At 39.0% G+C, this 20,323-nt stretch overlaps 1 protein-coding gene across 3 annotated transcripts in view; it reads left to right on the forward strand.

Annotated features, from left to right (window-relative positions):
* Positions 1 to 17,312, forward strand: part of LOC104585971 (putative callose synthase 6) — an 80,638-nt gene extending 63,326 nt beyond the window's left edge. For 2 of the 3 annotated variants that reach the window (XM_010243036.3, XM_088899608.1), the window contains exons 40-43: positions 13,105 to 13,902; positions 13,999 to 14,049; positions 15,538 to 15,723; positions 16,049 to 16,673. In XM_010243036.3, coding sequence (XP_010241338.1) covers positions 13,105 to 13,902; positions 13,999 to 14,049; positions 15,538 to 15,723; positions 16,049 to 16,357 — 1,344 coding nt within the window. In that variant the 3' untranslated portion in view covers positions 16,358 to 16,673. Of the gene's footprint in view, positions 1 to 13,104; positions 13,903 to 13,998; positions 14,050 to 15,537; positions 15,724 to 16,048; positions 16,674 to 16,818 lie in introns of those variants that run through there. The other variant, XR_733382.3, reaches the window with a different exon arrangement.
* Positions 17,313 to 20,323: the final 3,011 nt, after the last annotated feature.

A 20,323-nucleotide genomic window follows, 5' to 3' on the forward strand; every position in this document is an offset into this window, starting at 1 on the left:
TCAAAATACTCCTAATAGAGCTGATATGCCCTCGTAGTATTATCCTGCTCAGAATAAAGCTTCTTGGCATGTTCCCATATGTCCTTAGCTGTATCTAAGAACATAAAGTTGGCACTTATTTTGGGTTCCATGCTATTCCATAACCATGTCATGATTTGGGCATCTTCCTGTTCCCAGTCATCAAACCCTGAAGGGTCAGCTGATGGTTTATCTTCCTTCACATGCTTCACTTTCCTCTTTGCCTTGAGAAAAACTTCCACCGATTTGGCCCATGGCACATACTTCTTACCATTAAGTTTAATTGAAGTCATCTGCACACCCAAATAGTCAGAGGGAATCACCACACTAGGTTTTTTATCACTACAACCATCTCCAGTCGCTACCATGATGCCCTCCCAATGCTACTTCTAATGCTGAATCCCCAGTCACCAACTGAGTACTGTTGTCAGGAGTTTGATGTTCCAGACACTACAATAGTCTCCAAACATAGATGATAAGTTCACAACCAATCACAGTCAATCACCACTGTTTAAACTATCATTTAGATTAAGAACAGAAGAAAAACAACCTTTTGAGAAGAAAGGACTGTTTAGAAAGATGCAAAAATCAAAAAGAAAGTAGCAGAAATCAGAGTTCCAGAGGAGAGAAGAGAAGAAGAAGGTGGCGACAACTTGGGTTCAGAGAGAGAGATTTTCAAACATAATCTCTTCTCTTACACCCTTAATTCTATTTTATTAAGTTAAACTTTGGTAATTTACAGAGAAGCCCTTAGTTGGGCAGAAAATTTAAAAGACATAACATAAGAAAGAATAGGCCCAGATTAAGGCCCATTACAACAAAGAACATAAAAGATAAAAAAGGATAAACAGCCTATGGCCCATTCGGCCCATCTTCTCTACACTCCCCCTCAAGCTGAGCATAGATGTCAATCATGCCAAGTTTGCCTGTATCATGCTAAAGTTTAGCCTTGGGAATGCCCTTGGTGAGGAAATCAGCTAACTGTCCTTCAGAGGTGATGAAAGGAGACACACTTCACCAGAAGCCACTCTTTCTCGAATGAAGTGTCTGTCAACTTCAATATGCTTAGTTCTGTCATGTTGCACTGGGTTGTGAGCAATGTTGATGGCGGCCTGATTATCACAGTATAACATCATTGGCTTATCATGCTCAATACCCAGTTCCTCCATCAATGATTTAAGCCACAATAGTTCAGAAACTCCATGTGCCATGGCTCTGTATTCTGCTTCGGCTGAAGATCGAGCAACAACTAATTGTTTCTTGCTTCTCCAAGAGAAAATGTTACCTGCCACTAGACTTGTTCATGGGTCGGGCCGAGCTTTTACTCTTCATGAATGGAAATTTGTTAGGCCCGAGCCCGAGCCTGACCCGACCAACGGGCCTACAACTTGGGCCCGAGCCCGGCCCTGATAAAGAGACCGAAGCTCGAAGCCCGACCTAATAAAAAAATTGGAATTTTTCCCTATTCACCGCCGATGACTGTGTTTGCCGGAGATGAGTTCGCAATGACTGTGAGCTGCGATTTTAACAGTGATCAGTTCGCATCTAAGAGAGAGAGAGAGAGAGAAAGAGAGAGAGAGAACTCACCGCCGCCGTCGGTGCCTATATTCGTCGCCTTGCCGTTGCCAGTGTCTGAGATTTGAAAGAGAAGTGAGAAGAGGAATGAGAGAGAGAGAGAGAGAGAAGGAGAGGACTCACCGCCGGAGTTGTTGCGCCGGTGAACGTTCGTCGCCTCGCCGGTTATGTGGCTGCCTGAGAGTGTGAGGACTGAGGACTGAGGAGGATGTGAAGACTGAAGAGAAGAGAGGTTCGACTGGAAAGAGGTGAAAGAAAGAGGGGTTCGACTAGGGTTTTCTAACTTTAATCTATAGGTCGGGCTGGGCTATTTTGGCAAATCTTAAGCCCAGATCGAATTTATTGCGGGTTGAGCTTTTTGGCCCGGGGTTAAGCCCGCGGGCTCATTTGCGTGTTCAAGCCCGTCCAGGGGCTGGGCCGGCCCATGAACAGGTCTACCTGCCACCAAGCTACAATACCTAGAGGTACATCTTTTGTCATCAATGTTTCCAGCCCAATCAACATCTGTGTAGGCTTCAAGTTTCATATGGCCATGCTTGGCAAACAAAATTCCCTTTCTAGGGGAGCCCTTCAAATAACACAGAATCCGCTCTGCTGCTGCCATATGAGTATCCCTGGGAGCATGCATGAACCGACTAATGCAGCTGACAGCGTATGCAATGTCTGGCCGTGTCATGCATAGATAAAGAAGTTTTCCAAATAGTCTCTGGAAGACTCCCTTGTCTTCTAACAATATCCCATCTGAAGCAGAGAGTTTATGGCTCATATCAATAGGAGTAGCAACTGGTCTAGCACCCATCTTCCCTGTTTCAGAGAGCAAATCAAGAACATACTTCCTCTAAGAGATAAAAATACCATCCTTGGATCTAGCAACTTCTATGCCAAGAAAGTATCTCAATTCCCCTAGATCTTTGATTTCAAACTCTGTATGAAGGAAAGATTTGAGATCATTAATTCCTGAGACATCATTACTAGTCACAACAATATCATCAACATACACAATCAGGTAAACAACCAAGAATCCTCTCCTCTTCATAATGAGTGTATGATCAGACTGTGTCTGTACATAGCCAAAGCTAACAAGGGCAGCCCTAAACCTTTCAAACCATGCTCTAGGGGACTATTTGAATCCATAAAGAGATCTCTTCAGCCTGCAGACCTTTTCTTTCATATCTATTTCATACATCCCTAGAGGAAGAGACATATAAACCTCCTCATGTAATTCTCCATTTAGAAATGCATTATTTACATCCAGTTGATAAAGTGGCCAGTCTGAGTGTGTAGCCAAAGATAGAAGAACTCTCACAGAAGTCATCTTGGCAATAGGGGCAAAGGTCTCTAGATAATCAATCCCATATGTCTGTGTATAGCCTTTTGCAACCAGTCTAGCCTTGTACCTTTGATTGGTGCCATCAGCATGATATTTGATAGTAAAGACCCACTTACAGCCTACTGGAGCCTTCCCTTCAGGCAAATCAACCACTTCTCAAGTGTCATTCTTGTGCAGGGCATCAATTTCTGTTCTCATAGCATCCCTCCATTCTGGAATATTAAGAGCTTCTGACACAGACTTGGGAATTGGGTTAGAGGCAACAGAAGAAAGGTAGGCAAAATATGAAGGAGAGAGCAAACTATAAGAAAAGTGTTTGGAAATACAATGTGCAGTACACTTCCTTTTTCCTTTCCTAATGTTGTTTCCCGAATTGTTTAAGGGAATTCCAAGTCAGAGTTTAATTTGTGATGTGTGTCAAATGTCAAAACAATGTAGAACAATGTATCCAACTTCTAGTAATGAAATTCGAGTTCCTTTTGATTTGGTTCATTCTGATGTTTGGGGACCTTCACCCATTGTTTCCATTGATGACTTTCGTTACTTTATTAGTTTTATTGACCATTATTCTCGGTGCACATGGATTTATCTGTTAAAAGGACGAGATGAAGTACCACGGATAACTATGGCTTTTTGCAAGATGATTGAAACACAATTTGATAAGAAGATTAAGCAATTCCGGTCAGACAATGCGGCTGAATACTTTGAAAGATCCCTGAACTCATTCATGGAAGATGCAGGCATGTTACACCAATCATCTTGTGCTAACACTCCTCAGCAAAATGGGGTTGCTGAGCGCAAGAACAGGCACCTATTGGAGACAACTCGAGCCCTACTATTCCAGCACAAAGTGCCCAACCAATATTGGTCTCAAGCTATACTCACTGCATCATACCTGATAAATCGGATGCCATCTAAGGTATTGGGTATAAAGACTCCTTTCTCTGTTTTGTGTCCCACTCTTCTAGAATTTCCTCTTCCCCCACAGGTTTTTGGCTGTACATGCTTCATACATGTGAAGGATCCAAAGAAGACCAAGCTGGATCCCAAGGCTACAAAGGGAATATTTTTGGGGTACTCTCCTATACAAAAGGGGTACAAGTGTTATGATCCTGTCTCCAAGAAAAAGTATGTCACCAGAGATGTAGTCTTTTTTTAGTCTCAACCCTATTTCAAGTCTTCTCAGAATCCTCTTCAGGGGGAGACTAGTGGGTTGGAAGAGGATTCTCATTCTCCCTTCTTTTTTGTTCCCCTTTCATCACCTTCCACTACTCCTAGCTGTGACATTCCGGGTCAACCTAGTGAGGTTCCCACTATGCCAGTTACTTCTCCTAATACAGCAGATGCTCCTGAAGGTTCCAGTAGGCAAGAGAAAGAGATACTTACATACAGCAGAAGGAAGAAGGGCCCTCAACCTCATGATTGCAATCAGTTGAACTCAGATCAATCTGTCTCTGCAATCCAAGGTAATTCTGACTCACACACTTCGGATTTGGATCTTCCTATTGCTCTCCGTAAGCCTGTTCGTTCTTGTACCACCCGGCATCCCATAGCTGATTTTGTTTCTTACTCACACTTATCTCCTGCCTATCACTCCTTTGTGCCTGCTCTTTCCTCTGTATGTGTCCCAGGTACTCAGAGGCGGCATCTGATCCAAGGTGGAAAGAAACCATGAATGAAGAGATGAAAGCCCTAATGAAAGCAAGAATGTGGGAATTAGTGGACCTGCCAGAGGGGAAAGGTACTGTTGGGTGCAAGTGGGTATTCACAGTAAAGCATAGGGAAGATGGGTCAATCGAGAGGTACAAGGCCAGACTTGTGGCAAAGGGATTTACACAAAAGGAAGGAATTGACTAGTAGCAAATTTCTCTTGGGAACTCCATCAGCTGGATGTGAAGAATGCCTTCCTAAATGGTGATCTTCATGAAGAGGTATTCATGGAACCTCCACCAGGCTATGATGTTGGAAAGAAGGTGTGTAAACTAAGGAAAGCATTATATGGTTTGAAGCAGTCTCCTCGGGCCTGGTTCGAGAGACTTTGTATGGCCATGAAGAAAGTGGGGTACACTCAGAGCAGTGCAGATCATACATTGTTTACAAGGAGACAGGATGACAAACTTACGACACTCATTGTTTATGTGGAGGATATGGTGATTACCGGAAATGACTTGGAAGAGATGGAGAGGCTGAAGGAGTTCTTAGCTTCAGAATTTGAGATCAAAGACCTGGGAAATCTGAGATATTTTGTTGGGATTGAAGTTGATAGATCAAGAGAAGGAATCTACATATGTCAGGGGAAATATGTGCTAGATCTCCTAGAGGAAACAAGCATGATGGGATGTAGGCCAGCAGACACTCCAATAGAACAGAACCATGGCCTACGAGAATCAATGGGTGAGGACTACTGTGATAGAGAAAGATACCAAAAACTGGTAGGAAAGCTGATATACTTATCCCTTACTCGGCCAGATATTGCCTATGCAGTGCATGTTGTCACTCAATTCATGCACTCACCAAAGATCCCTCACATGAGAGCAGTTGAAAGAATCCTCAGGTACTTGAAGACTTGCCCAGGGAAGGGAATTCTATTCAGGAAAAACAGTAGACTTGAAATTGAAGCCTACACTGATGCAGATTGGGCTGGGTCTGTTGGAGACAGAAAATCAACCTCAGGTTACTGTACATTTGTGGGAGGAAACCTGGTCACATGGCGCAGTAAGAAGCAGAATGTAGTGGCTAGATCAAGTGCAGAAGCAGAATATCGAGCTATGGCCCACGGGGTTGCTGAACTCTTATGGCTCAGAACTCTTCTTAATGAGCTTGGCATTAAGGCTGAAGGTCCTCTCAGGCTGTATTGTGACAATAAAGCTGCCATCAACATTGCCAACAATCCCGTGCAGCATGACAGGACAAAACATATTGAGATTGTTCGACACTTTGTTAGAGAGAGAATTGTCTCGAGTGAACTCTATGTGCCTTATACTCCATCTCAGATGCAAATTGCAGATGTATTGACTAAAGGGCTGGCAGCAGCAAAGTTTAGGGACATACTTGGCAAACTAAACATGATTGATATCCATGCTTAGCTTGAGGGGGAGTGTTTGATTTTCTTCCTATTTTAGTATCTACAAGGCTGTATGATTTTCTTCCTTTTTAGTATATGCAAGGCTGTATGATTTTCTTCCTTTTTTTAGTATCTACAAGGTTGTATATATATGCACTATTTTCTCAATTGGAAGATATCAATTTCTTCCAATTCTTGTTCTATCACATGGTATCAGAGCTGGAGACACCAATTCCAATCTGAAATTAATTTCTGGTTTTCTTCCCTTTGCTGCCCAAGTGAGCAGCTTTGAATTCTGTACGTTGCCCAAGTGAGCAGCAGCTGCGATCTCTAGGTCACCCATTCCGAGTGACATCTGCATTTCACCGCCCCTACCAGTGGAAGCGGAATCCCTAGATCGGCCTACCCACCTTCACCGGTCTCTTTTCTGACAATCGCCTCAGCCTCGGTGTTACTCCTGTGGTGTTTGTTTGCCAATCAGGAAAGTCTTTCTTCTCTGTTCTTCTTATACAGTTGATATTTCGGTGCTGCCAGTTGTGATTTCTTGTTGTTTGGGTGTTGCATCTTTTGCCGATTCTGTTTAAGTGTGTTTTATTGGCTTTGCTGGTTGTTAAAAGTTTATTTTCTTGTGTTTATGATGGCCGTTGAACAAAAGAACTTGGCTATGCCTAGTGTTATCCCCATTCTGTCTAAAATCACTGAACAAAAACTAAACGGAACTAATTATTTAGACTGGAGTAAGACTGTCTGTTTGTATTTACGGAGTATCTCTAAGGACAACCATCTGACTAAGGACCCTTCTACTGAAGAGACTCGCACTGAATGGCTAAGGGTTGACGCTCAATTGTTTTTGCAAATCCGTAATTCTATTGAGAATGAGTACTTCGGTCATGTCTCTCACTGTGAGTTTGTAAAAGAACTAATGGAATATTTGGCTTTTCTGTTCTCTGGTGAAGAAAATATTTCCCGTATTTTTTATGTCTGCAAGACATTCTCTCGGGTTGAACAACAGGATCAGTCTCTTCAGACCTATTTCATGAATTTCAAACGCACTTATGAGGAATTGAACGCCTTGTTACCTTTCAGTACTGATATCAAAGTTCAACAGACTCAACGTGAACAGATGGCTATTATGAGTTTTCTGGCTGGCCTTAATCCTCAATTTGATGGTGCTAAGTCACAAATTCTGTCTAATCCTGAGATTACCTCTTTAAAAGAGGTCCTTACTAGGGTCCTTTGTACAAATACTAGTTCCCATACCTCACCTGTACAACAACCTAGTGCACTTGTCAGTCAGAATAGTGGAGCAACTGGCCGGTCTCGTTCTCAGAATAGTAGCAGAGGTGGCAGTAATAGTGGTCGGAATGCTGGAACTCAGGCCACAGGGGGAGTAGTTTTCTACTATTGTCATGAACCAGGTCACACTAAAAGGACTTGCCAGAAATTGCTAAAGAAAAACCAGGAGTCTTCTGGGTCTCAGTCAGCTCATGTTGTAACTACGAGTGATGCTCCTCATCTAGACCATTACAATTTCTGCAGATGAGTATGCGAAATTTACCCAGTATCAAGAGGCATTAAAGAACTCCTCTCAGTCCATCACTGCCCTTGCTGAGTCAGGTAAAACCAATACATGTCTTCTTTCTTCTTCCTCTCAGTGGGTCATTGATTTTGATGCAACAGATCATATGACAGGTAATCCTAGTCTCTTTTCCACTTTCCAATCACACACTTTTCCTTCTTCAGTCACCTTAGCAGATGGTTCTATTTCTTCTATCCTTGGTTCTGGCACTATCAATCCCACACCAACACTTTCTTTGTCATCCGTATTGAGTTTACCAAAATTTTCTTTTAATTTGGTATCTGTTAGCCAACTTACTCGTACTCTTAATTGTTGTATCTCATTCTTTCCTAATCATTGTCTGTTTCAGGATCTTATGACGAAGAGGATTATTGGTAAAGGACGAGAATCAGGAAGTCTGTATATTTTGGATACCTAGGAACCCCGGACCATTGTCTGTTCCAGTACTTTATCTCCTTTTGAAGCTCATTGTCGGTTGGGGCATCCATCTTTACCTTTGTTAAAGAAGTTATGTTCTTAGTTTCATGATGTATCTTCTTTAGATTGTGAGTCTTGTCAGTTTGCAAAACATCATCGTCTATCGTCTGTTTCTCGAGTTAATAAAAGGGCTAGTCATGCTTTTGAGTTAGTACATTCAGAGGTTTGGGGACCTTGTCCCATTATGTCTAAGATTGGATTTCGATATTTTGTTACCCTTGTGGATGATTTTTCTCGTATGACTTGGCTTTATTTAATGAAATCTCGTTCTAAATTACTTTCACATTTTAAAACCTTTTGTGCTGAAATAAAAACCCAGTTTGATGTGTCTGTACAAACATTGCGAAGTGATAATGCCAAAGAATATTTCTCTGATTCTTTTCAGACTTACATGGCTCAGAATGGAATTCTCCATCAATCATCTTGTGTTGATACTCCATCTCAAAATGGAGTGGCTAAGAGAAAAAATAGACATCTTCTTGAAACTGCCAGGGCTCTTTTATTTCAAACACATGTTCCTAAACAGTTTTGGGTTGATGATGTTTCTACAGCATGTTTTTTGATTAATCGCATGCCCTCCACTGTTCTAAATGATCAAATTCCTTATAAGATTTTGTTTCCTAATAAATCTGTGTTTCTTGTTGAACCTCGTACCTTTGGATGTTCTTGTTTTGTTCGTGATGTTTGTCCGCAGGTTTCCAAATTGGACCCCAAGTCATTAAAATGTGTCTTCCTGGGATACACTCATCTCCAAAAAGGGTATAGGTGTTTTTCTCCTCTCTTGAACAGGTATCTTGTGTCAGTCGATGTTACATTCCATGAACATCTTCCTTTCTTTACTGCTCCATCTACACCTATGTGTCCACAAGAGGAGGATGATCTACTAGTGTATCATGTCACCGGTCCAGACGCTAGTGTTGTTCCAATACCCCCCCCCCCACCACCTTCTCAACCAAAACCACCTATTACTCAAGTCTATTCTCGACGACCTAATCCTCCTGTGACAAGTCCGGCACCGGTCTTTTCTTCGTCATCGGATCCAATGCCCAGTGATATTGATCTACCTATTGCTCTTCGGAAAGGTAAACGCCAGTGTACTTATCCAATTTCCTCTTATGTTACCTATGATCGTTTGTCCTCTACTTCTTGTTCGTTTGTTGCCTCTCTTGATCCTGTAGGGATTCCCAAATCTGTTCACCAGGCCTTATCCCATCCTGGGTGGCATGATGCCATGCTTGAGGAAATGAATGCCTTGACTGAGAATGGTACTTGGGATCTGGTCGATTTACCTGCTGGTAAGAAAGCGGTTGGATGCAAGTGGGTCTTTGCAGTCAAATTTAATTCTGATGGATCAATGACTCGCCTAAAGGCTCGCCTGGTGGCCAAAAGGCTATGCACAGACATATGGAGTGGACTATTCTAATACTTTCTCCCCTGTGGCAAAATTGACTTCAGTTCGATTATTTATTTCTCTAGCAGATACATATGATTGGCCACTTTACCAGCTTGATATTAAAAATGCTTTCCTGCATGGAGTTCTTCAGGAGGAGGTTTATATGGAGCAACCACCTGGGTTTGTTGCTCAGGGGGAGTCTGGAAAAGTTTGTCGTCTTTGAAAATCGCTGTATGGACTAAAACAGAGTCCTCGAGCTTGGTTTGGAAAATTCAGTCAGGCAGTAGAGAGGTTTGGGATGAGGAAGAGCAAATCTGACCATACTGCCTTCTATAAGCAGTCCACATTTCGCATCATTCTACTTGTTGTATATGTAGATGATATTGTTATCGTTGGGAGTGACACAAAGGGAATCTCATCCTTGAAATCCTTCTTGCAGAGCCAATTCAATACTAAAGATTTGGGGCACCTAAAATACTTCTTGGGGATTGAGGTGGCAAGGAGTAAAAGAGGCATTTTCCTGTCTCAAAGGAAGTATGTTTTGGACCTATTAACAGAAACCGGGAAACTGGGAGTCAAACCATGCAGTACTCCAATGCTTCCTAACCAGCAATTCACAAAGGATGGAGATGCTTTTGATGATCCTGAACGATATAGAAGATTAGTTGGAAAGTTGAACTATCTCATAGTGACTCGTCCTGACATTGCTTACTCAGTTAGTATTGTAAGTCAATTTATGTCCTCTCCTACAGTGCATCATTGGGCAGCCTTAGAACAAATCTTGTGTTACTTGAAAGGAGCTCCTGGACAAGGGATACTGTATCGGAATCATGGTCACAGTAATATTGAGTGTTTTTCTGATGCGGACTGGGCAAGTTCCAAGATTGATCGAAGGTCCACTACTGGCTATTGTGTTTTTGTTGGTGGTAATCTGGTTTCATGGAAGAGTAAGAAGCAAAATGTGGTGCCGCGATCTAGTGCAGAATCTGAGTATAGAGCAATGGCACAAGCTTCGTGTGAGGTTATGTGGGTTTCTCAACTCTTAACTGAGGTCGGTCTTAAAGTCTCAGTTCCAACGAAGCTATGGTGCGATAATCAAGTTGCAATTCATATTGCTTTGAATCCAGTTTTTCATGAACGAACTAAAACATATTGAGATAGACTGTCATTTCGTTCGTGAGAAAATTCAACAAAACTTGATCTCTACAGCATATGTGAAGACTGGAGAACAGTTAGGAGATATCTTTACAAAAGCTCTTAATAGAGCTCGGGTTTCTTATATTTGTAACAAGCTGGGCATGATTGACATCTATGCTCCATCTTGAGGGGGAGTGTTACAAGATTATAGGTTGTAATTATAGGCTGTAAATATGTAGTATTGGCCCAATTAGGAATAGCTTGATTATAGGAATTATTCTTTCTTTGATTTTCTTCCTATTTTAGTATCTACAAGGCTGTATGACTTTCTTCCTTTTTAGTATCTGCAAAGCTGTATGGTTTTCTTCCTTTTTTAGTATCTACAAGGCTGTATATATATGTACTATTTTCTCAATTGAAAGATATCAATTTCTTCCAATTCTTGTTCTATCACAAAGGCCATAAAGACTCTTAAGCCAGCATACCAAGTGAGGATTAGAGGAATAACTAGGAGGTGGTTTCATGTAAATTGTCTCCTTAAGATGCCCATGAAGAAAGCATTCTTAACTATGTACCACCCAGGCACCCAATCTTTTTTACTATGGGAATAGCTAAAAGTAGGGGTGCTCACAATTCGGTTAACCGAACCATGGGCTTTTTTTCAAACAAAATTGGTGGTACTAGTTTTTGGAAAATCGGTAACCAAAGCCAATCGGTTAACTGGTTGATCAGTTCAGTTAACCGCCAGTTCGGATCATTGGTTTTTTGGTTTTTTGATTTTCACAATATTATATATAATAAATATAAATATTATATTAAAAATAATAAATAATATAATATATTACAAAATATATATTTATAATATATAATACATATATATATATATATATTATAATATATAGGTACTATAAAATATACACGAAAAATATATATAATGTACATAAATATGTATATAGCATAAATAAATATATGTATATCAGCCGGTTCAGTTAACTGTTGGTTTTTTATATTGGTTCACTGAAACCAAACCAGTACCTTTTGGTTTTTCCAAAATTCCAAACCAATTGGTTTGGTTAACCGGAATTTTCGGTTCGGTCTTGTCGGTTTGGTTCTGTTTTCGGTTTTTCTTGCTCACTCCTAGCTAAAAGCAATCTAACCATAGTCATTTTTATAACAAGGGGCAAGTGGACCTTGTATCTATCAAGACTACCGTCAAACTTAAGCTTGACTGAATATGCCCAACGACTGCCAATAGTTGAGTCATCAGGGGGAGTAAGAAGTTCCCATGTGTGGAGAATTTATGTCTTGGTGCATAGTATTACTATAGTCCCTGTTGTACATAATTGTTTTATTCTTTGTTTCTTTTCTTTCAGCCCTATATGGATATTCTTGTAAATGTCTTCTTTGAGGGTGGGGGTCAATTCATTATATTGACACCCTTGAAACTGTGTTCTCACTCTATTCGAACTGGTAGAATAACATGGTATCAGAGTAGATTAGTTGATTCAGTTTGAAAACTAGGATTTGGAAGGGTTGCTCAAGGAAATTCCAATCTACCTTCAATCACTGGTTTGAGATCTTTTCTGAAGGCCGTTTCGATCAGCCTAAGGAGTTACAGTTTTCCTGGAAAAGACTCCAAAATGTTGGTAATTTCTTGTTTTCTCTCAATCGACTGATCTGATCAGTCTAAGGCTCCAGAGTTTGTGTCGCCATAGCCCTCTCTTGATGCTAGAGTGATCTGATTGAAGTCCCGACCTGTTTTTAGAAAGGTTTTTATCCTTTCTTAAGATTGACAAGCCCTCTCTTGATGCTAGAGTGATCTGACTGAAGTCCCAATCCTTTACATCTCTACATACTATTCATGGAAAAACCACATAGGATAACGGGAACACCAAAAAGAAAAACTGAGATTTAGGGAGATCAAGATAACAAGGCTGTTGATAGAAATCCAAAAGCACTAAACAAGAAATGAAAGAAGGCTGATCAAGAACAATGAATAAGAATTGTAGAAGAAAAAGGAGGACTGATACATTTAATTTACAGATCCAAAGTTAGAATCATCATCATAAAAATCTTCTTGTTGCTTTGATATCATCTTGTTTTGAGCGAGGTGAGAGAAGTGAAAGAAAAGGAGAGCGATGGTAGAGAGAAGAGGAAACTTACAGCTACAAACCTTGTGCCCATCATGTCTGTCTCTACTCTCTAATGAGAGAGATTCTTTATATAATATTAAAAGTATCCAGAATTACAAAAATAATAATAATTGATCTGATATTGCATTAAAGTCCCCAACTATTAACTTTTTCTTCCTAAAACAATTGCATTCCTCATACAAACTGAATACTGGTATTTAGCATTCATTTCTACAAGCTTAGCTGAGATCAAAGTTTTTATCCATATTTAACAGTTGTTTATAGTTCACCTATATAAAAAAAAAAATCATATAGTTCCCATTTGCAAGTTAATTTGCTATTTGAGTCTGTAGGTTGTATAAGATCTTAAAAGCTTTATTTTGTTGTTCTGCTTTTCAGGTTACTGTGCTTACTGTATATGTATTCCTGTATGGGCGTTTATATATGGTACTCAGTGGTTTGGAAAAGAATATTCTTTTGAATCCAACTGTCCAGCAAAGTAAATCTCTTGAAGCTGCATTGGCTACGCAGTCTGTCTTCCAGCTTGGCCTGCTGCTGGTGCTGCCCATGGTGATGGAAATTGGCCTAGAAAGAGGGTTCCGAACTGCATTGGGTGATTTTATAATTATGCAGCTTCAGCTGGCCTCTGTGTTCTTTACCTTCCAGCTTGGAACAAAAGCACATTATTATGGGAGGACACTACTGCATGGAGGTTCAAAATATAGAGCTACTGGTCGCGGGTTTGTTGTCTTTCATGCCAAGTTTGCTGATAACTATAGGCTATATTCTCGTAGTCACTTTGTAAAGGGGTTGGAACTGACGATTTTGCTGGTAGTGTATGAAGTCTATGGGAAGTCATATCGTATTTCAAGTCAATACTGGTTTGTTACTTACTCCATTTGGTTCTTGGTTGCCTCATGGTTATTTGCTCCTTTTGTTTTCAATCCTTCTGGGTTTGAGTGGCAAAAGACTGTAGATGACTGGACTGACTGGAAAAGGTGGATGGGCAATCGTGGTGGTATTGGGATCCCACAAGATAGAAGTTGGGAATCCTGGTGGGATGGAGAGCAGGATCATTTAAAACACACAGATATCCGTGGGCGAGTGCTTGAAATACTACTGGCATGTCGGTTCTTGATCTACCAATATGGCATTGTCTACCATCTTAATATATCCCATCGTAGCCAGAGTCTTTTGGTATGGTTCTTTTCTGCAATGATGCATGTGCTCTTAGAATACTATGGCCATATAATGCCTAACAGCATTCTTTTTTATATTTAACCTTTCTATTAGGTGTATGGACTTTCTTGGTTGGTAATGGTTACTGTTCTGGTGGTTTTAAAGGTAAGCATACAAGTCTTACATGAAGTTCTTGTGTTTTTAATTTTTATTTTTTGAAATTTAACTTGATTTTACAGCCTGAGCTGTTTGAGAGTTTTCTGTGCATTACACCTTACCATGGGTACGGGGTAGAAGAGTTTAGTATCAAAGACACACAAGGAACTGAATGGGTTGACATGTTACGTGCAGGAAGCTCCCAAACAGCAAAGACGTTTTTTTTCCAAACAGCCTACCTTTTCTCTGAAATATCAGGGTAGAAGGCTATCTATGGTTTAAAAAAATGTTTGTAAACAGTACAATGTCTCTTAGTTTCTAAACTTATTTTATATTTAAATCTTTAGAGTTTTCTTTAGTATAACATGTTTTACATAGCGGAATAATGTCTCCCTTGGAGCCTATATCTTCTCAAGGGTTACCATGGAGAGAGCTGGAAAGAATCTGCCACCAGGGATGAGGTTCTTTTTTTCCTTTAAACCTCTCTATTAGGTGCTTGGACTTTCCTGGTTGGTGATGGTAACTGTTCTGGTGGTTTTGAAAGTAAGCATATAAGTCTCACATCAACTGCTTTCTTTTCATTGGAAATTTAACATGATTTTATAGTTTGTTCTCATGTTATAGTGTCAGACTTGACCCCCAAATATCAGGGTACAAGGCTATCTGTGGTTAAAATTAGTGTTTGTGAACAGTGCAATGCCCCTAGTGTATAGACTTTTATTCATATTTACATATTTAAAGTTTTATTTAGTATAACATGTTTGGCATAGCTGAATAGTGTTCCCCATGGAGCTGTCAGAGTCTGATCTAAGTCTGTAAAATCAGAGGAAGAAAGAGACAGCAACAGATTTGTGGGTGATTGACACCCTAAGAAAAGATATTTATATTAATCTGTAAAAGGACCACAAAGTCCTTAGTGTACAAGAAAAAATAAAATACAAGAAGTAAAATTACAAAAATAGCCTCCTTAGCTAACTCTCTTTATCTCTACAGGAGCCTATATCTTCTCAACAGCACCATGGAGAGATCCTGGAAAGATCTGGCACCAGGGACATGGTTTTTACTTGCCAATAGTTCCACATTCACATGCTCTACAAGTTTAGGCATAGGATAGTTGAACTAGAAGGAATTAGCTTGGTCTGCTTCTTAGTGTCATAAGATTTGGACCGAAGCAGATGATCAGACCCTAAAAACCAGGAATCAGTGACCTTTCCAGGTTCTAGTTAAATAACAGCTTTCACAAGTTGAATGGGCTAACCACCAGGTTAATTGGTAAACATGTGGCCCGTTGAGCATTCCAGTTTTTAGCCCAGTCCAAGTCTTAAAAAATTGGTTTCAAACCCTCCACCTAAGTGCATGGGTGAACATAATTTGACCACATGAATAGAGAAAATGAGTGGGATGGGTGGGTACAACTAATGGAAGTGAACATACTCTATTGGTGTGATATTTTGTGTTTTACTTTTATCCCTTCTGATAATTTCTTTTTCTCATCAGATGGTATCAATGGGTAGACGAAGATTTGGTACCGACTTTCAGCTCATGTTCAGAATCCTCAAGTTGCTTCTCTTCCTTGGCTTCGTGTCTGTCATGACCGTCTTATTTGTAGTCTGTAGCCTCACAATTTCTGATGTATTTGCTGGAATTCTTGGATTTATGCCCACTGGGTGGTCACTTCTACTTGTAAGTGCCATTTTTCACTTTATATGCTCTCCAAGGACAAAGGAGTTATATCACAAGCTACAGTAAAAAATCGTATTACTACTTTGTAAAGCACAATGAATGACACGATGCATTGGTTTGTGCTCACAAGACTTGTCTCCTTTTTGTAGTTAAAAACTCAGTATTCATAAGGGCATTTTAACTGCAAAAAGGAGATAAGTCCTTAAAATAAGGAATGCCAAATGCAGCATTAATCTGGCAGCATGTTAGCAACCTGATAAAAACCAGAGTATTAATTAGAGGAATATTCTTATTGACGTCATTTTGTCTTTTTTGTCCTTTCAAGATTGGGCAAGCATGCAGACCCTGCATGAAGGGAGTTGGTTTCTGGGATTCAATAAAGGAGCTAGCAAGAGCATACGAATATGTGATGGGGATCATAGTCTTCATGCCAATAGTCGTTTTATCATGGTTCCCATTTGTTTCAGAGTTCCAGACACGTTTACTCTTTAACCAAGCATTCAGTAGAGGTCTGCAGATATCTATGATTCTTGCAGGGAGGAAAGATGAAGCATCCACGGAGCTAAGTGACATTAATGCAGAAATCAATGACAGTCTTAGTAAGGCGGTGGCTCACAAGGAAACATCCAAATGAGATTCAGTCTTATTGATGTACATTCATTTCAGTCTCCTTAGAGTGGTTTCATATTCTTTGCAAGCGCAGGCGACATCACATGTTATTTTCGGATCATTGACTCAAGGTGATCAGTATGGTTATTTTCAGATCATTGATGTTACATGGTAGCAAATGCAACTGTAATGTAGTAAACAGGAAGAGAAATTTCATGGTTGAATTTACGGGCAACACTATTTTTAGAATCCATGATATGAATATTTCCTAGACTTGTTCTTTGGCTACCTAATGCAAAGGTTATTTTAGAAAGAAATGATAATATTTAGAATGTCATCCATATTGAATGGAGTTATTGATTGTATTACGTAACTATATCTATATCTATACTACTAATAGTCTTATGTTTTTGGAATTCTCTTGATTAAAATACCCTTCTTTTTAAATGATGGGAGTTGGGCCTTGATTAAAATACCCTTCTTTAGGGATACATCTTACGTGAAGCTAGTTCCTCGTACAGCAGTTGGGCCTTGGAAAGAGTTGTGGAGCATCAATGATCGATTTACCAGTTACCACCACGGATTCTCACATTTCTTTGGACATGCTTAAATCATTGTTTACCAAACAGTGCTAACATGATGGCAAGGCATAATCCCAATAGGGAGGGTCCGAGGCTGGCCATTGAAGAAGGAATCAAATTAATTTGGTTAGAGGGAGATGCACAATAGATTATTAATTTCTTGTTGGACCAATCCTTAGAGATCCCTTGGCGGCTACATCATGTTTTGGCCGATTGCAGGAACCTGTTGCATGATTTTGATCAATATCGCATCTCCTTCATTCATCGTACGAGTAATGTTGTGGCTCATTGTTTGGCCAAACATGCCTGTTCTATTTGAATGTTTCTCCTTCATTTCCTTTACCTGTACTGTTGAAACATTCATTGCAATGAAATTGCCTACAGGCTTATCAAAAAAAAGTCTCACATTTATGGTATTAACTCTCATTTTCCCTCATTGAATTATATATTTAAGGCATTTTTGTTTCTCATCACTAAATTTCACTAATTAAAATTAATAGTTTAATACATAACATTTTTAATAGTTTAAAATCGACCCAGAAACAAAACCATATTTTTGTCTAAGTGGTGGTAAGGAACAAGGTTCAAAGTATCGGAAATACAAGGTGTATTTATTGGAAAGACAATTTTAAGAGATGTATCGGGATACGTTTTGGATACACATGGATACGGACAAAAAATCAAGATACGCATAAATATGTTAGGAAATTCAAATAAATCATAAAAAGATATATTATTAACAATGCTTACAAGTTTTATATGATTGTAAATAAGTCATTTAAATGTAAAAAAATCATAATTTAATGTTTATATAAAATGTGACATATCGAGATATAATTAGTAACTGTTGAAAAAATGCTGGAATAGCTAAAATGTGAAAAAAAAAACAAAAAAAAAAACTAAAACGTGAATGTATATACATCAATTTTCAAATAACCAAAATAATTATCTTAATATTTATTAGTATATAAATTTTAATAATTAACTTCAGCATTTATTAATAAGCACCACTAAGAAAAGGGAAAATTGATTTAAAACTAAAAATGCATATAATTACAACAAACAAATTGGAGTGGTTTAGTGGTGAAATTATGTGCATTAAAATCTAGTGACTATGGTTCATATCTTGCTATTGTTAGTATTTGTAGTTTTTACAGTAAGAAAACGAAATTAATGAGAGAGAATCATTAATTAATAGAACTAATGAGAGAATTATAGTTAGGTGCTAAAATTCAAATTTAAATTTAAACTTGCCTTAAATATAGGAGTAATTAATTAATTAATGAACAAGTTAGACTTAAATATAGGATTTCCCTATTCCCACGGGGATACCCATTCCTTCTAATTTTTTATGATGTCAAATTCACTTCATTTTTTGTTTCTATTTCTACAAAAATAAACAAAAAAAAAATTACTTACAATTTACAAGCCTGTCAAAATCGATCCAAATATATTCAAACATGCTCAATCATATTTTAAAGATATTAACACAAATTCATTAATTAACTCATAAGAAAAACACAAATAGATACCTATGGGGATTTCGAGATAATTAGGGAGTGCTCTCCCCATCCCCGCCCCATTGGAAGCGTGGATCCCTCGAGGGAAAGGGGAAAATTGCTATACCTACACTCAATGCCTTTATATTCAAGTTCTGTTTTGGGAAATATTCACTCTCCCCAAAGGCAAACCATGCCAATTCTGATATTCAGTACTTGGACGCGTTACCCTGCACCATAACAATTTGGTGGTTTCATTTTGATTTTATTTACCTTAAATTAACTAAGAATGCATATTGATACAGAAAGATTCAATTTCAATGCACAATAGCTTTTCTTGGTTGACTTCTGCACTCAAAATTTGCACATGGCAATGTGGGAGGAGAAAAGATGGGCATTAATATGGCAGGGATTGAGTCAAGTGAATGCTTACAATGACTCTCTCTCTCTCTTCATGGCTTTCTGCATTCACTATTCAAAATTTGAGAGAACACTGACTCTGCTGTTTGGATTTTGGAAGCAAATTCCACATTTGGGTCATATGGAGAACCTTTTTTTCTTCCATAGTCTTTTCACAGTAGGATTCAGAAACCCTGAAGAGTGGATGCTAACCACATCTGTGAATGTGTGATAGTGGACATGATCAACATAGAAGAACCACCAGTGCTTGAAGTGCGGAGGTTTAGATAACTTGCAACCCAACAATGAGTGGATGTTGGGCTATTTACTTTTGCATTCACTAGTGTCTAAAAATTTCACTTTGCTATCTGGATTTCCATTTCCCTAATGGGTCATTTGGGTCTATTCATTAGATGACCCACCACCCTACCCTACTACATTATTGATATTTTCCTTGTTATCAATCTTTTCACTATCCGATGGACTCGAATTGATTGGACCAGTTCTGGTTTCAGAAATTGGAACCCATGTGTTGGTTTCAGATCTTGATATAAGTGCTGATTATTATCAGTTTGGAATCGATTCCACCCAGTCCCAAACCGATTCAGACCCAACCTGAGTCATATTCATAAAATACATACATACATACATACATATACATAATTTTTAATATTTAATATATACTAAATATATTTATTTATTTATTATAATCAGGTCCGTCAGATAAGACCTGATTATCCTGAGAACCTATCAATTTGGTTCTGGGTCTGGAAATTAGAGACCCTATTGGGTCCGGTTCAGTTCTGGGTCTCCAATATTTCCTATCTGGTCAATTCCAATTCTAGCTTGTCCCAACCCAGACCCGACCCATTGACAGCCCTACCACAAATCCTTGCAGATGGAGTAGCTTAGGCTGCATTTGGTATTCCTCATTTTAAGGACTTATCTCTTTTTTGCAGTTAAAATACCCCTATAAACAATAAATTTTTAACTGCAGAAAGGAGATAACTCCTTAAAACAAGAAAGGCCAAATGCAGCCTTAGCCATTTACATATTTTTTCCTTCGTTCTCTCCATCTCCCTTGATTTCTCAACAATTAATGGTTAGCTCTCAGGTCTGTACCTTCTTTGAACTAGATACTTGTCTTAACTGAGATGCCAGTGTTCCTTGCCATTTCCCAAGTGTGTCTTATTATCTCTAAAATTCTAAGCTACTACTAAGCTGCTACTATTGTAGCCTCCCGTTAGCTCCAACTGAAAGGCATCAAGTTTGATTTTGATTTCTGGGTATCAAGGATGATTCTATCATCAGACCGTTACAATCCTTCTCTTCCTAAGTTTCTTCCCTTGCAATTATATTTGACATTCATGAACTCAATGGACATTATTAATTACATCATTATCTGAAATAATTGTGGAATTGGGAATGGATTTCCAGAAGACAATATTCTTCCTATTTGTTCAAATTGCAAGATACTTCTTCCTTCACTTTATTATCATTTCTGATGGAGGT

This window comes from Nelumbo nucifera, chromosome 3 (assembly GCF_055504915.1).
Source record: "Nelumbo nucifera cultivar China Antique chromosome 3, China Antique-T2T, whole genome shotgun sequence".
NCBI lineage: Eukaryota > Viridiplantae > Streptophyta > Magnoliopsida > Proteales > Nelumbonaceae > Nelumbo > Nelumbo nucifera.